At 38.6% G+C, this 17,809-nt stretch overlaps 1 protein-coding gene across 1 annotated transcript; it reads left to right on the top strand.

Annotated features, from left to right (window-relative positions):
- LOC109224769 (short-chain dehydrogenase/reductase family 42E member 1) lies at window positions 1,687–5,599 on the top strand. The gene is made up of 5 exons (XM_019389284.1): window positions 1,687–2,043; window positions 2,507–2,849; window positions 3,614–3,885; window positions 4,104–4,300; window positions 4,847–5,599. The coding sequence occupies exons 1-5, from the start codon at window positions 1,854–1,856 to the stop codon at window positions 5,279–5,281; spliced, it is 1,437 nt and encodes a 478-aa protein (XP_019244829.1). The 5' UTR covers window positions 1,687–1,853; the 3' UTR covers window positions 5,282–5,599.

Raw genomic sequence — 17,809 nt, 5'->3', positions numbered from 1 at the left:
CTACTGTGACCTTCATTGGGCTGCTATAATGTGGTGCATAGCTAGTATCCTTAACAACTTGCTCATCAATGAAGCTGTGAGTGCTTCCTGAGTCCACCAAAATAGTGAGGTTCCTGTGTTTAATGATTCCCCTAACTAGTATTGAATTCACTCCTGAGGAATTACCAGATAAGGCACTTAGACACACAGCTTCCAGTACCTCCTGCTGAATCTCTCCTTCTATCATCACATTATGTAGATCTTTTACTTCATTTATGGTTTCAGCAGGTTCTTTATGCTCCCCAACTATACAATTCAATTGTCGGTTGTGGCACCTGTGCCCAGGAGTGTATTTTCCCCCACGCTTGGAACACAACTGATTGGCCTTCCTGTACTCATACATTCCAGGACTCAACCTATAAGTGTTGTTCCTACTGGCTAGATGGTTGTTGTTCCTAGTATTAAGGACTGTACCAGGTGCATGATTAGGAGTTGCTGAGGTCCTAGAAGTAGAAGAGTTAGCATGGGACGGGCCAGATTTGGCCATTGGTTTATCCTTCATTTGCACAGCCTCTAGAGCCTTTTCCTGCAACCTTGCTTGTTCTATGGCACTGCTTAAGGTTGTAGGTTTGAACAACTTAACAGCATACCTAATTTCCCCCTTGAGAGCCCCCACAAAACTGGACAGAAAATGTGACTCATTCAAAATAGGATTTCTTATAAGCATGTGAGCCTTAAGGTCCTCAAACTTGCCCAAAAACTCCTCTATTGTCCCTGTCTGTTGGAGTTTGTTAAACTCCTCTACCACATCCTCCATCAGATTTTCTTCAAATATAATACATAATTCTTACTTAAATTCACCCCAAGTTACTACTCATTTGCTTAACGTCAAGGAATTATACCATACTTCATCTAGACCATTCAAATAAAGTGCAGCAGCCTCAACTTCAAGTTATCGACAGTTTTAAACAAATTAAAATACCTCTCATACTTTCGAAGCCATACCTTTGGTTCCTTGCCTTCAAAACTGGGTAATTCCCACTTGGGAGGGGGGGATAGGAAACCCAGCTTGTCTGTTGAGCCTTGCTTCATGTGCTGGCAGAGGAAGCAAGCCATCGCCCAGATCTGGGGCCCTTGCTGGTGGTCTTTCCAACATGGTCAAATGATCCAAAATCTGCTCCAAGGTGCCTTGAATGTCCAACTGCGTCTGTTGTAAGGTTTGTTGCCCAGAGGTGAGCTCAGCTAACACCTCCTCGTGGTGAGTGATCTTCGCGTCCATGATCTGCATCCTCGTACCTTCAACCATTAACGATTCACAGGTCGCAGGCATGAAGGCTCTGATACCAAATATCAGGAACTAACTTGTAATTTGAATTTCTCAATCAAACAATAAAAGAAAATGAGTTTTTGGGACAATTTTTTGTAATTTTCATTAGTTGAAATGCAATTACAAAATTGAATTAACTAAGTAACTGAAATTAAGATAAGCTATAATGTTTCATTGCATGGCTAAGATGTACAGAATTGAAAAGGGAATTGCTGTTAGAAAAGAAATGAAGAAGAAGAAGAGAGAAAGAAGGGAATTTGGATTATGGGGTCGGCCCAGCTGAGTTGGCACAATCTCCACCCTCGAAGCTCATTAATCCACTTACAATCTGGATCGTTCATCTTCAATTGCTAAATCTTCAGCTTCTTTCTTCAAAACCCCTCCCGTAGCTACTTATTTAGCCTAATTAATTCAGCTCAATACAGGGATCATAACACTCACACAAGAACAGACACAGAAAAAAGGGAAAAAAGGGAATTTGGAAAGCGGTGTGGAGTAGTTTTGTAATTGTAGTAGTTGGGTGTAAGTAATTAGCAGAAGAGAGAGAATGCATCTGAGCGAGAACGAAGGGATAGAGAACAATAGTTTCGTAGTGACAGGTGGACTGGGCTTCGTTGGCTCCGCACTTTGTCTTGAGCTCGTTAGAAGGGGTGCTCGTATTGTTAAGGCCTTTGATCTTCGTACCCATTCTCCTTGGTCCCCTCAACTCCGCCAAAATGGGGTTCATTTCATCCAAGGTAAATGAGTCAACTTTTCTTATCCAATTTGGGTGATTGATTCTGAAGGTCAAAGCTGTTGTTTTACGTCTTATTCATCTGATTGTTGCTAAAAGAAATTCCCTTTTTCTTTGCTGATTATCTATATAGTTGTTTCTGTTAAGATTAGTATAATTTGGCCAATCTGAATTCTCAATTCCAATCAACATATAAGTAATAAAAGGATCAAGAAAGGAGATGGGTTAGTGAAAAGATGCCAGCTTTTACGAGTATTTGAATGAAATAGAGCAAAATCGATACAGTTACTCAGAGATAGTTTATCCCAAATTTATTTGGTGAGGCATAATTGATAATTGATTGATTCATTATAAGGAACTGGCCTGCGTTTTAAAATTGAAAACTAGTCTACAGTCCGCTTGTAGTGTTTGTGTTTCGGTGAAATATTTTCTGCAGCAGCTCAATTTGCTGTATTTTCAAATTTCAGGGGATATAACAGCCAAACAAGATGTCCAGAAAGCACTACGAGGGGCAGATTGTGTTTTCCATCTTGCTTCCTATGGCATGTCGGGGAAAGAAATGCTCCAATATAGTCGTGTTGATGAGGTTAATATAAATGGAACCTGCCACATTATTGATGCTTGCATTGAGCATCAGATTAAGAGGCTTGTTTACGTGAGCACGTGTAATGTCGTTTATGGTGGTAAGGAAATTGTTAATGGGAATGAAAACCTACCTTATTTCCCTATCGATGACCATGTTGATCCATATGGACGTAGCAAATCCATCGCTGAACAATTAGTCCTAAAGAGTAATGGTCGTCCCTTCAAGTAAGTAAAATTTGCAGGAACATTATCATTCACAATCCACTCTCCTATTTCCTGTCAACTTATGCAGTTGAACTTCACTCTTATCTGTACAATGGAATGGGAACTACACATATAAGTCATCCCCTTTCCCTGGATGCATTGAAGTTTCACACTTCTCTTCTATTTCCCTCAGAATTGACTGCACTGAACTATCACGTTAAACCACATGCTATATACGATCGATGATAGCTGATGTGTTGGCAAATTAGTTGCAAAACCTCATCGGCTTTTCCTCTGCCATTTTTTTAATCAGTTTCTCCCAGTGCAAACATGCAAGGCAGAAAGCTGCCAAAACAATTTTGTGAATGGTTCTTGTAACCGCTCAAGAGCTGTTTGGCTATTTCAATTCTGTTTCCTGGTTCCGTAATCAAAGTATGGCAGTAATGCCATTTGTTTAATTCCTTACTTTTCTGTGTTCTGCAATGTTTTGGTACGATACATACAATAAAAAAAGTGCAACATGCTCCAAAGGCGTTCTTTTTGGTTATTAAAAGCACTTCATAATCGGTTCCACATATCTTCACTTACTTCCTATTGGATAGTACGACCAAGTTTTAAAAGAAAAGAAATATGTAACTTTTGTACATGCATCTCTGTCTATTTACCTGTGTAGAATGTGTGTGTTTTCGCATATTTATGGTGGTTCACACCTAGAACTGAAGCTTCAAGTTGTATTGACATAATTTATATGGCTGTTTTCTCTCTTCTCTGTATTCATTGCACAGTAAGAAGAATGGAAAATGCCTTTACACCTGTGCAATTCGTCCAGCTGCTATATATGGGCCAGGTGAAGAAAGGCACCTGCCGAGGATAATAACTCTTGCAAAGTTAGGTCTGCTTCCGTTTAAAATCGGTTCACCAAATGTGAAATCAGATTGGGTGTATGTGGACAATCTTGTATTGGCACTTCTATTGGCTAGCATGGGACTTTTGGATGACATCCCTGGCAGAAAAGGGCATCCAATTGCTGCTGGTCAACCTTATTTTATATCAGATGGTAATTACTCTTTGTCTTATATTTGTTCTGTAGGATTGTGAAGTCTTGGACCTAGTAGAGGTGTAATTATTGATTAGGATTATGACTTCGGGAATCTCCCCAGACTTAAGCATGGATCTTGGACCAATTAATTGCTTATCAGAGTACAAATTTTTCTCTGAGCAGAGCATTTGTTACTTGCTGCATCACCTTCCTACTTCATTGATCTTCTGTTGCAGGGTCTCCGATCAACAGTTTTGAGTTCCTTCGCCCTTTACTGAAAAGCCTGGACTACGACCTACCAAAGACATCACTAACTGTCTCTCAAGCTCTTCTTCTGGGAAATTTTTTCTGGGCCTTCTACTCCATCCTGCATCCTTGGTTAAATCGTAGCTGGCTTCCTCAACCTCTGATCCTTCCTGCTGAAATCTATAAGGTTAGTATTTCATCTTTGAGTCCACTATTGCTTCTTTTATTCTATGAACAGACCTGTGGATGGGCCATTTTCTTGTTATGGCAATTATGCTGAAGCAAAAGCAATGACTTCCTGTTCTTAAAGAACGAACGATTGATTGTTGTCTTTTTTCCCCGGACACCTTTATCAGGACTTTTATTGCCAACATATTTCCAAGAGTTAAATGACGGGCCCCTTTACTTCCATTAATATTTCTGGCTAGAGGTTTCATTAACCTTTTCTACTTTGCTTTCCTTTTAGATTGATGGATAATGAGTCCTATAATTTCAAGTAGTTTACCAAAAGACATGCTTATAGTTTCCTCTTTCATTAGATTCTCTCTCATTCCCCAATTTTCTCATTAGACTTTCTTTTTTTTTTGGGTGACCCCTGCCTGTTTACACCCATGTCGACACCTTGTTTCAAACTTGTCCGCCAATTGTGAATTCTGTCATGGACACGCATTTTTCTCTAGGATTGTATAAGAGGTAGAATTCTAGCTGATTTTTGGTCTTCTGCTTGTGCTAGGTTGGTGTCACTCATTACTTCTCATTCCTAAAAGCAAAGGAGGAACTTGGATACGTTCCACTGGTGAGTTCCAAGGAGGGCATGGCTGCAACCATCGCATATTGGCAAGAAAGAAAAAGGAGGAGTTTGGATGGACCTACAATATGGACATGGCTGTTTTGTGTGATTGGAATGTTATCGTTGTTTGGTGCTGCATACTTGCCGGATTATGGACCCATTCCCTTTGTTAGAGCAATTGGCCTCTTCTTCTTTCGCTCTATGTTGGCATTGAAAGTGATGTTTGTTCTAGCAACTATAGCACATGCAGGTGAAGCTATATATGCATGGAATCTTGCAAAAACAGTAGATCCTGCAAATGCAAAAGCATGGTTTTGGCAGACATTTGCTATGGGGGTATTTTCCCTAAGATTTCTGCTGAAGAGAGCTAAAAAGTAGGGTTATCATATTTCTTTCGTCGACTTTAGCTATGAAACATGTAAGTGCAATCATATCAAGTTGAGAAATTATGATACCTTTCAATACCTACAACGTTTTTCTCCTTTTTTGGGTCGTCTAAAGAGAGACTATGTCTTTATTTTGTATAATGTTGGTTTTTTAGTCGTCTCAAGAGACTATGTCTTTATTTTGTATTATATTGGACAGAGTGTGTTTAGATGGAGCGACATGGTCAATGAGGATTTATATAGTCAACTCTAACTTGTTGGAGATTGAGACATAATTGTATTTTGGTGTTATCTTCGTCCTGATTATTAAGTAGTTCGAGTGCAAGGATAGAGCTTCCAAAAGGGAAAAATAGTACTTTCTAATAATTCATTATACTAGAGACCATGGTTTTCTTGAGCCGAGGGTCTATCGGAAGCAGCCTCTCTACCCCTCGGAGTAGGTGTAAGGTTTGCGTATACACTACCTTCTCCAGACCCCACTAATGGGATTTCACTGGATCATTGTTGTTATTGTCGTCATTATACTAGTGACCCTGCACCAATGACAATTGGAGTCTGATTCCCGCTATGTAACAAAATATGGAAGGGTCTGGACTATGATTAGAATAACAGCTGTACTAGACCAAAATACAAGATTGCAGTACCTTCAATAATCCAGACCCCACTAATGAGATTTTACTGGATCGTTGTTGTTATTGTCGTCATTATACTAATGACCCTGCACCAATGACAATTGGATTCTGGTTCCCGCTATGTAACCAAAATATGGAAGGGTCTGGACTGTGATTAGAATAACAAGTGTACGAGACCAAAATACAAGATTGCAGTACCTTCAATAATCAAAGTACTATGTTACAACAACTAAAATAAAACTGGATAGTAACATCCTATCCTATGGTTACCTAAAGGAAAAGATAAACATATTTAGAAAACTGCAGAATCACTAGTAAATCAAACTGGCATTCCACTAATTCTATCATCATGACAGAAAGTTTCTATGGTCCTTGTTTCTGCATGACAATATTAAAAATAAGTCAGTCCTTTGGAATTAATAGAATAGCACTCAGCCTCCATATTCGGTGAAAACTTATCACGTCCAATTCTAGTCCTAAAAAGAATAACTGGTCTGCAAATATAACTTGGTTGATGAGTTCAGCATTGCACCCGCAAAGAATAATGTTAGTCGGTCTAAAAATCTCTAAAAACAGTAAAGATAGTGTATATGGTGAACTCGGGGTTAGCAACACACACCGACTTGCCGGTAAGTCAAACGAAGTAAGTATATGAATGTATGAGATCGAGATCGAAGTTGGCAACTCTTTAGATCGAGGCTGGAATTGGGTACATGTCATCGGGCCCGACAAGATAACATTCCTCGAACCCAGAACGAGCTCCAAGACATCGGAAAGCACTACAAACGGTTGCACATGACTGACAGAGGACCGTGGTATCCGCACCCAACCGGATATTACGGCGCGGATCTCGTTCGATGTCGGTAGTATATCAGTAATTGACGGGAAAGGAGGATTTCTTACCATTTTTAGAACTGTACTGGGATGAAACTCTCCTACTATATAAAGGGGAAGCTTTTTATTCAATAGGGACATTGTAACACGCATACCAAGGCGATATAAAATTATTTCTCTGCTTTCTAGCTACTGAAAATTCTTTATTTTACTTTTGCTCTTTGTTTTTGATTGGCTTCGAACCGAAGATCCAACCGAGGGCAGAAACTATTTCCCAATCCAAGTTCAAGGAAGGCCATAGCATTACGATTGGTTTAACTATTCATAGTGTCTTTAACTCATTTATCTAACGTTCTTGATTATTTGTGTTGAATCAATCTACATATCTTTAAAACCGCATATAAATTTAATTGTTATCCATTTTAAGGGTAAACAGATAGAGTTGGTGGAAATTGCAGGGCTACACAACCTAAGGTGATGAATCTCCAAATTATTAGCCAAATCTAATTAACGACACCGTAAACTTGTCCAATTCTAATATTTCTGTGATGAGTTTATAGCCTGTTTGACCAAGCTGCAAAAATCAGCTTTTTGAGAAGTGTGTTTTTATCAAAAGTACTTTTGGTGAGAAGCAATTTGTGTTTGGCTAATTAATTTGAAAAGCACTCCTGATCAGCAATTAATGTTTGACCAAGATTTTAGAAACTGCTTGTAAGTGTATTTTTCTTAAAAGTGTTTTTCAAAAAAGTGCTTTTGGAGAGAAGCTACTTTTTTCCGCTTCTCCTCAAAAGAACTTTTTTTTTCTTCCAAAAGCTTGGCCAAACACATCAGCTTTGAAAAAAAACTAACTTTTTTTTCCAAAAAAATGCTTCTAGGATTGGAAAACTTGGTCAAAAGTACTTCTCAAATAGTCTGTTTGGCCAAGTTTCTAAAATTTTGGCCAAATAGACTATTTGAGAAGTGCTTTTCTCAAAAGTACTTTTGAAGAGAACCAGTTTGTGTTTGATTAATTAATTTAAAAAATACTTCTGAGCAGCAGCTGTAAAAAGGTATTTCTAAGTGTATTTTTGATAGTAGGCTATAATTACGTATTTTAGTCGCTTATCGCGCTCTAATTTACTTCACTTTTATTGTGTTTGAGCTTTAATCGCTAGTGTTTTGCACTTATTCTGTGTTTTATAACTTGTAGGAGTGATTCTAAGCTTTGTAGATGTTGTGGAACTAATTCGAGCTATTTGGAGCTTTGAAGTCTGAGTAAAAGCTCAAGGGATTATGTCGCGCCACAAAACCGAGGAGCGCGACCGGCGCTCAACCGAGTGAACCCGACTGAGCAAGCCTGTTAGATTTCATTCTACCCAATTTCATCCCTAAATAAAGAGGAGATGTACTCCATTAATCAAATACTGAAAAGATTTTATTAATCACTTCCATTTCATTCCCATTAACAACATCATTCAATATTTCCAAAATTGTACAAGTTTATAGATTTATTAAAAAATATGTTTGCCAAATACCAACATTACCAATACAATTCCCGACATCAAACACTACCCACAACCTGTCTACGGAGCCTCTAAATACAACTGAAGAGTAATATAGAAATGCCGGCAACAAGGCTCCGACTATACCTCAAAATATAAAGTACATGATAAACAACGATACGGGACCCCGAAATGAAGTGGGGCTCACCAAGTCAGCTGAAAGGAAGATGTGTCACTAGCTACGACCAACACTGCCTGCTATGGAACTGCCTACAACCATTTAAAGATGTAGCGACCCCGGCAAAAGGGACGTTAGTACCGTGGAATAGTACTAGTATGTATAACTAAACACCATCTCATTAGAAAGAACAACCATACAAGAATAAAGAAATCATAAGGATCAACAAAGCTTTAAACAATCACCACATCATCAAATAAGGGATCACATAGCTTTCACACAATTTTCATAGCTTTAGGTTGGGACATTTAATACTGTTACATCATCATTCACAATACCACCGCTTTCTTGCACGCAGTCCGATCACGACCCGATCGGCTAGGTTGCCTCATTTGAGACATGTACCTCAGTCAAAATTTCATTCTCACTTTCTGGTTTCAATATCAGCACAATTCCACCATGTGTGCGGCATGGCGTCCGATCACGGCCCGATCGGCTAGGCCGTCTTACCAAGATATTTTTCCTTTTCCATCAATCATCTCATTTCAATCTTTAGTTCACATATGTCAGTTCATTGGCACTTGGGGCCACAATTATCACATCTTACTTGGCACTAGGCCACATTTCATAACTCAAACTCTTTTTCCCCACATTTCACATCATTTTCACTTTCAACATTAACCTTGCAATTTAAGATAATAGGCACATACAAGAGCAATTCAAGTTGTAAGCATAGAGAGGATTTCACATAGTTTGGCATAACAATCTCAATTTAAACTTGACTTGAAATCTAGGCATTTTAGCACATGGTTCTCATTCTTCACAATTTATCAAAAATAGCATACTGAAAACATTGAGACACACCTTTCACATATATTCTTGCAACACCAATTCATTTTGAAATAGCAAGCACTACACCAATCAAATTTCGGAACCTACAACATTTGCATGGACACCAAGGGAGCTTAATTTCTAAGAAGAGTGGGTTTTAGTCATACATACCTCAATAGAGCTTTCCTTAAATTCTTACAATAATTCTGGAATTCTCAGCAACTTCGTTCAATTTTATGAGAATTACAAGTTGAACCAAAAATTAGAGAGATAATCAAGATTCTAGCTCATTTGAGCACATTATCAAGCACTAAGTGAGAATTATGATTTTAAGATCTTTTTGTGAGAGATTCTATCATCCTACATCCCATTTGTTACATTTTTAGCTCACAATCTCCCCATACCCTCTTATCATATATGCATGCGAGATAATCAACCCTTATACCCATGAACCCACTTGTTGATTACCATATTTAGCTAAAATTCGAAATTAAGGGTTAGGGTGTAGAATCTTACCTCGAGGATGAAATTCTAGTGTGTTTTCCTTGTTAATCTTCAAAATTTGAGTAAGAATTGAAGAAGGATTTGATGAAGATTACTTTCTCACTCTAGGTCTCACTCTCTCACTCTAAAGCATCAGATTTTTCATCAAAAATGACACATTGCCTGTATATAAAGAAGTTAGGTCGGGTTATAAGGATAGAAAAATGGATAGTCCAAAGTTTACGGACCGAGCTACAGGCCTTGCGTCGTCAGCTTAAAGCCTGGCCTAGCCTGGCTTTATCCAGGCCTCACCTGCTTAAAGCCTGGTCTAGCCTGGCTTTATCCAGGCCTCACCTGCTTAAAGCCTGGTCCAGCCTGGCTTTATCCAGGCCTCACCAGCTTAAAGCCTGGTCCAACCTGGCTTTATCCAGGCCTCACCAACTTAAAGCCTGGTCTAGCTGTGATTAAAATTTCTACTCCCCAACGCATTGTTCAACCCAACTCTGAAAATACAACATATTAGCCTACCTTGACACCACAAAACCTTAATTTACATAGTGAAGTTTTCCGGGGCCTTACATTCTCCCATGCTTAGGATCATTCGTCCTCGAATGAGGAGTAGAATCCGCCTCCAAACACTTAACATAATATATCCTTTTTTCTCACATACCTCAAGTCCCTAATTTTGACTAACCCCCAATTTTTTCAGAAATTTTGGCAGCGTCACATTTGTAACTAGGCCTATCTACCTGCCAGAGAACCAACAAAACCATCCCAACAACACATCCACAACTCAACAAAGCACCACAATTATATATGAATCACACTAATCTCAGCATTACAAGCACTACATTATCATAATTATACATGGACATGCGCAGCACATTTTTAAATCATAACACCTAGAGGGTACCTTTCAAATCAAAACCAATTGCTATACAATCAAGCGGAAATATTTTCTTTCCACAACACTTTCGGCCTCAAGGTGGCTTCTACGACTTACAGACCTCTCCATAACACATTCACGGAAACAATCTCAACTCCTAGACTTATTTAACAAGGATGACAAATAGATACCCTTCATAAGACAATTATCCATTAACTTCACCTTCAGTAGTTTCCGGGGGGGGGGGGGGGTGTTATACACAAAGTATCTCCAACTACCTTCCCTAGACATAGGCACATGAAAACACGAGGTACACGGAGGGCAATAATAGGGGAAACACCATACTCATAGTTCGGCCTACTCCTTTAATGTTTCCACAAATCCCAAAGTGCATTACACCTACTTCACCTTTATTAGCATTTCACATAGTATCCTCAAGGAGAAAATCGTGAGAACAACTTGCTCACTTTCTTTAACTCTAAATATCTATGTCGGATACCCAAATTAAACCCTTGGCGACCTTCAACCATTATTCTATGATGGGCTAGAATGAATATGACTATAGAGTTCCTACCCAATATGATTGATCATGGAATGATGCTTCCCTTTTTACATGCTTGAACGTACACCCTCGATACATTACTATAAGTAGGAACAATGAGGTCTGAGATTGGGCTGGAATTATTCAAGGATCCATCAATGTGCTGAGTAGAGTATTTCGTGAGGTTATATACCCTAAGAGTCATGATGCTTACTACTGATAGCGCTGACATGATTGTTCACTGTGATGACATTATTGGTTTGACAAAATGGGGCAGAGAGTTAACTAATATATTGGAAATAGAAATCTTTAAGGAGGAATATTCAAGTACGCGACCCAGTCGTCTCCTGGAGTGTAGGGGAAGATCAGCTTATCAAAAATGAGAATACTCTGGCACCTTGAATGCGATATGGGTTTCAAAATACATGAAGTTGAATTACACTCCTAACATTAACTGACACAAGGAATCTATGCCACATGACCATGAGGATGGAAAAAAAATTGAACACTTATGAGATTATCATAATTCAAACAGCTTAACCCTTCCCGATAATTGATCCTATATGAGAGAACTAAAGATACGACAACTTGTCTTCCCAATCGATATGCTCATGATATGTGCAAAAATCTGAAAGCATCTAATCTCAACCTTTCACGAGTGAAACACATAGCTAGGACATCTTAGTATTGAGATAAAATCATGTATTGGTTAGGGGGGTTCTAATGGTTAACATGATGCTCCAGGGAGAAAGACAACTAAAACTCCTATCCACATAGGGAGGTGGAATGCCAAGGATAGAAAAACTCCCCGCACATGGTAATAACATAGTTAATGATTCTAGAAGTCGAGTGTGTAAAGACAACGGAACTCAATAAGACAGTATAAAATAATCATGGAAGGTTTACAGATGTTCATAATGAGTTCTCCATGGATTCGGACTTGAGAAGTACCCAGATGCTACTGAACGACAGGAGAACATGAGAAGTAGGCGTTTTGCTATAATAACCTCCAAAGGTGCATTGGGTCTTGACAGAGAGCCTATTAAGGGTCCTTATGAGAAAGGAAGTGTTATAGTGACACATAGAAGGACACGTTCTCTCATGGTTATGGAACAAGTGTTGGGAAACTAGCCCAATGAATTCACTAACTCAGGAACACAATTAACGCATGTTGTGTAGGTATAAAGAGAAGATAATCATTTGTTATGAGCATGACATGCTTCTGCTATACTAACTCCTAAACTGCAATACACAACCACGTCACGGGCAACCACAACACTAGGAACAAAGTGAGCTTCTTACTGAGGAATGATCTTAGTGGACATGAAAGTCATACTGAGATGGGCAAACAAAAGATTTTCCTGTGATAGATTTGTAAAAATCTCAAATTTCTCAGAAATTCTATACAGACAAGCGACCACTTCAATCGACATGTACACATATGATTGGAGGTGGGATATGCTCTCATGTTACTAGACAGTGAAAAGGTTTCATGATGATACTCGCAAGAGAGTAGAGTTACTATTCAAATCATAGAAGCCATATATACCAGTGAGAAAAAAGAGTGACTCGAGAAGGATCGCAATACTGGGATGCTCTACATGGAACTTGACACCACATAGGTAAACTTTACGATGGTGCATGTATAGGCACAAGCGAGTAGATGTTGCCCATTTAAATAAAAAGATTCTGTAAGAAATTCATCGGGTATAGTCCCTTGTTGAGAATTTAGGAAAGTGAGTGAGAAGTATTAATCCTAGGGTTATAACTCAATTCAAGGACATAATATAAAACTTAATTCCACAAAAGGGTGTAAAATAAGAGAATTTGTGATAGAGTGGATTCACGAATAATAGGTTTCGTTCAAAGAGTAGGTGCATGCAATGTTTCGTGATTCAACATCTTGTTAAGTCCATGTTTATGAGAACTCTTCAGTATGGATGTACATGTATATCAAGTAAAATTTTGTGTTGTTCATAATGATATACTAAGGAGTGACTTACTTGACGACTTTAGGATTATAGGGAAATAAATTTATCGATGCCCCTCGACTAAACATCCCTAACGCACGTTGGTAACATACTAATATACTACATTATCTAGTGGTGCAGTGACATTTATAGGAACAAGGANGATCTATAGTACTTCTTTGGGTCTATTGTTCCCGACCCTCTAACAAGAATAAAATCCCCTTTACAAACATTACTCCTATTTCCTAGGATTGTTGGCCCTATCATTCACATAGCCATGCATGAAGAATTCACCTTCCTTAACCTTCCACCTTCATGGGGTACTAGTTGCTTATTATTAGCATATCCTTTCAGAGAATCACGTTACTCATTATCACTCTTCTATACTACCCATGTCCTCAACGAATTAGTCAAACATCATAGCTACATGGTCTTACTCTTGTTTCATGGTGTTTAAGTGTCCTCATTGTGGTCCTTCCTCCCTTACTTGCGGTGAACGTCCCGGATTTCGACACAAGTCTTGAATTTAGCAACTTCAGGGGCATATGCCTCATGTGTCTAGCCCTCGTATATATATATGTTCGACTATTAGGGACATTTAAGTCGCCACGGTATTAACCTCATAAGTCCTCTACTCTTACCCAGCCATATGGGTTTGAAATTCCAATTCCTCATTTCAATAACCTTTAATAGTATAATACAACTTCGTACATTTCTGGATTCTTTTTAAATTCATAGTACAAGGGTCTTCTCATTAAGGGTTCTATTGACTCTCCTTTCATAACTTCTTGTCTCCTGGAAGAGACTTGCACTCCCATCATTAATCTCATGGTCATGTCTTCCATACATCACGTACTTGTATAACAAATTTTCTTTTACACCTTAGGATCATATACATGCTTCCCACACTACTCACGTGTGCTGTTCAAGCTTACTTATTATTTATCAAGTCAACGTCTTGAGGTGGGTGGTCACTTTTAACATATTTTCTCAATTAAAGTATATTCATGGTACTTCATACTTATCCTATCTGTCCATACCATTCGTTCAACAAGATACACGTGCCATCTCCTTAATTTTCAGGCCATTGCCCATTTGTCAGGTCATATGAGAACATTACTTGGAATAGACGAAAGAGCGTTTAAACTTGACGTGAATCTCAACGCACGAGTTAGAAGACAATCTCATAGTCAAGCTTTATCGCACGATATGAAGTGTAGAAGAAGAGTAACATTCCTAAATGTCCATGTAGCCTCCAACATATAGATGTGGTCGACAACACACCGATAAGAAGGACTCTACTAGACACGGCTCCGAGACATCCTAGGACACTTTAAAACCTTAGGCTCTAATACCAAATTTGTCACGCCCCAAAACCGAGGAGCGCGACCGGCGCTCAACCGAGTGAACCCGACTGAGCAAGCCTGTTAGATTTCATGCTACCCAATTTCATCCCTAAATAAAAAGGAGATGTACTCCATTAATCAAATACTGAAAAGATTTCATTAATCACTTCCATTTCATTCCCATTAACACATCATTCAATATTTCCAAAATTGTACAAGTTTATAGATTTATTGAAAAACATGTTTGCCAAATACCAACATTACCAATACAATTCCCGACATCAAACACTACACACAACCTGTCTACGGAGCCTCTAAATACAACTGAAGAGTAATATGGAAATGCCGGCAACAAGGCTCCGACTATACCTCAAAATATAAAGTACATGATAAACAACGATACAGGACCCCAAAATGAAATGGGGCTCACCAAGTCAGCTGAAAGGAAGATGCGTCACTAGCTGCGACCAACACTGCCTGCTATGGAACCGCCTACATCCATTTAAAGATGTAGCGACTCCGGCAAAAGGGACGCTAGTACCGTGGAATAGTACTAGTATGTATAACTAAACACCATCTCATTAGAAAGAACAACCATACAAGAATAAAGAAATCATAAGGATCAACAAAGCTTTAAACAATCACCACATCATCAAATAAGGGATCACATAGCTTTCACACAATTTCCATAGCTTTAGGTTGGGACATTTAATACTGTTACATCATCATTCACAATACCACCGCTTTCTTGCACGGAGTCCGATCACGACCCGATCAGCTAGGTTGCCTCATTTGAGACATGTACCTCAGTCAAAATTTCATTCTCACTTTCTGGTTTCAATATCAGCACAATTCCAATATGTGTGCGGCATGGCGTCCGATCACGGCCCGATCGGCTAGGCCGTCTTACCAAGATATTTTTCCTTTTCCATCAATCATCTCATTTCAATCTTTAGTTCACATATATCAGTTCATCGGCACTTGGGGCCACAATTATCACATCTTACTTGGCACTATGCCACATTTCATAACTCAAACTCTTTTCCCCCACATTTAACATCATTTTCACTTTCAACATTAACCTTGCAATTTAAGATAATAGGCACATACAAGAGCAATTCAAGTTGTAAGCATAGAGAGGATTTCACATAGTTTGGCACAACAATCTCAATTTAAACTTGACTTGAAATCTAGGCATTTTAGCACATGGTTCTCATTCTTCACAATTTACCAAAAATAGCATATTGAAAATATTAAGACACACCTTTCACATATATTATTGCAACACCAATTTCTTTTGAAATAGCAAGCACTACACCAATCAAATTTCGGAACCTACAACATTTGCATGGACACCAAGGGAGCTCAATTTCTACAAGTTGAACGAAAAATTAGAGAGACAATCAAGATTCTAGCTCATTTGAGCACATTATCAAGCACTAAGTGTGCATTATGATTTTAAGACCTTTTTGTGAGAGATTCTATCATCCTACATCCCATTTGTTACATTTTTAGCTCACAATCTCCTCATACCCTCTTATCATATATGCATGCCAGATAATCAACCTTTATACCCATGAAATCACTTGTTAATTACCCATATTTAGCTAAAATTCGAAATTAAGGGTTAGGGTGTAGAAACTTACCTCGAGGATGAAATTCTAGTGTGTTTTCCTTGTTAATCTTCAAAATTTGAGAAAGAATTGAAGAAAGATTTGATGAAGATTACTTTCTCACTCTAGGCCTCACTCTCTCACTCTAAAGCATCAGATTTTTCATCAAAAATGACACATTGCGTGTATATAAAGAAGTTAGGTCGGGTTATAAGGATAGAAAAATGGATAGTCCAAAGTTTTCGGACCGGGCTACAGGCCTGGCGTCGCCAGCTTAAAGCCTGGCCTTGCCTGGCTTTATCCAGGCCTCACCTGCTTAAAGCCTGGTCTAGCCTGGCTTTATCCAGGCCTCACCTGCTTAAAGCCTGGTCTAGCCTGGCTTTATCCAGACCTCACTAGCTTAAATCCTGCTCCAGCCTGGCTTTATCCAGGCCTCACCAGCTTAAAGCCTAATCTAGCTGTGATTAAAATTTCTACTCCCCAACGCATTGTTCAACCCAAAACTCTGAAAATACAAGATATTAGCCTACCTTGACACTACAAAACCTTAATTTACATAGTGAAGTTTTCTGGGGCCTTAGAGATTAAGCCGAGATCGTGTTCGGGGGTCGATGATCAATTCTGGACGTCAAAATTGTTAGGTTTTAGTTTTAATGATGAAAAATAATACAATTGCTTTTGGTATAGGAACTTAAGGAAAGCATCAAAGATCGAAGAAATCAAAAGGAAGGAATCAATGAAACAACTAAAGATTCGTCAAGGAAATCGATCAGAGATTGATTGAAGCGGAAAAGAAGCATCGAAGATCTTGCAAGATGATCGATCAAGCTGCTATTACTGGAAGGACCAAAAGCCAAGGAGAAAATTCAGCGCTATCAAAACCTGTAGAAGGAAAGCTATTAAAGTCCTCCCATCAAGGAAGAGCAACGACAAATAACCTTATTCTTGGAAAGAATCAATTTCTTTCCAAGGATTAAATCTCTTGGGTTGGCAAATCTCTTCAGCAACGGCCTCCTACAAAGTATTTATACACATCTTTAAGCCTTAGACAGATATACTTTGATCGAACCAAATACCCTCTATTTGTTCTATTGCAGGAAGAGCAACGACAAATAACCTTATTCTTGGAAAGAATCAATTTCTTTCCAAGGATTAAATCTCTTGGGTTGGCAAATCTCTTCAGCAACGGCCTCCTACAAAGTATTTATACACATCCTTAAGCCTTAGACAGATATACTTTGATCGAACCAAATACCCTCTATTTGTTCTATTGCAAACAAACATTGTAGTTATACTAGATCTGTTGTGTAACAAGTTAGAGAAGAAAGAGAGAAAAATACTAGTGAGGCATTGTATCAAAAAGAAACGAGTGACATAGAAACTGAGCCATTGGTGTAAACCACACCATTCACGTTGTACTCAAGAAACTCATCACTGAAAGAGAATTCCCTTGCAACCCAAGGGGATTGGACTAGGATTCACATTGAATCCAAACCATAAAAATTCCGGTGTCTTTAATTCCTGCACTTTATTTCTGCATCTCAAATTCTGCTCTTACTATTATCTCGTTATTACATCTAGTCAACTAATTAGAAAACTAGTCAACTTGTAGTGATTAAAATATAAAAATAAAAAATTCACCCCCCCCCCCCTCTCTTGTACTTCAATTGGTAACAGAGCGAGGCTCACATTTTTCTTTTGCTTAACAGCTTGTGAGAAAAGATC

The sequence above is a fragment of the Nicotiana attenuata genome, chromosome 4 (genome assembly GCF_001879085.1).
Source record: "Nicotiana attenuata strain UT chromosome 4, NIATTr2, whole genome shotgun sequence".
Classification (NCBI taxonomy): domain Eukaryota; kingdom Viridiplantae; phylum Streptophyta; class Magnoliopsida; order Solanales; family Solanaceae; genus Nicotiana; species Nicotiana attenuata.
Note: the sequence above shows the minus strand (reverse complement) of the source record. Positions and strands in the feature narration are given on the sequence as shown.

What these genes read in the sequence shown, in the direction of transcription:
- LOC109224769 (XM_019389284.1), top strand. Translation starts at nt 1,854, where the DNA reads ATGCATCTGAGCGAGAACGAAGGGATAGAGAACAATAGTTTCGTAGTG. An exon ending in TGGGGTTCATTTCATCCAAG is followed by an intron (nt 2,044 to 2,506) that starts GTAAATGAGTCA and finishes TTCAAATTTCAG; the next exon opens with GGGATATAACAGCCAAACAA. An exon ending in ACCTTATTTTATATCAGATG is followed by an intron (nt 3,886 to 4,103) that starts GTAATTACTCTT and finishes CTTCTGTTGCAG; the next exon opens with GGTCTCCGATCAACAGTTTT.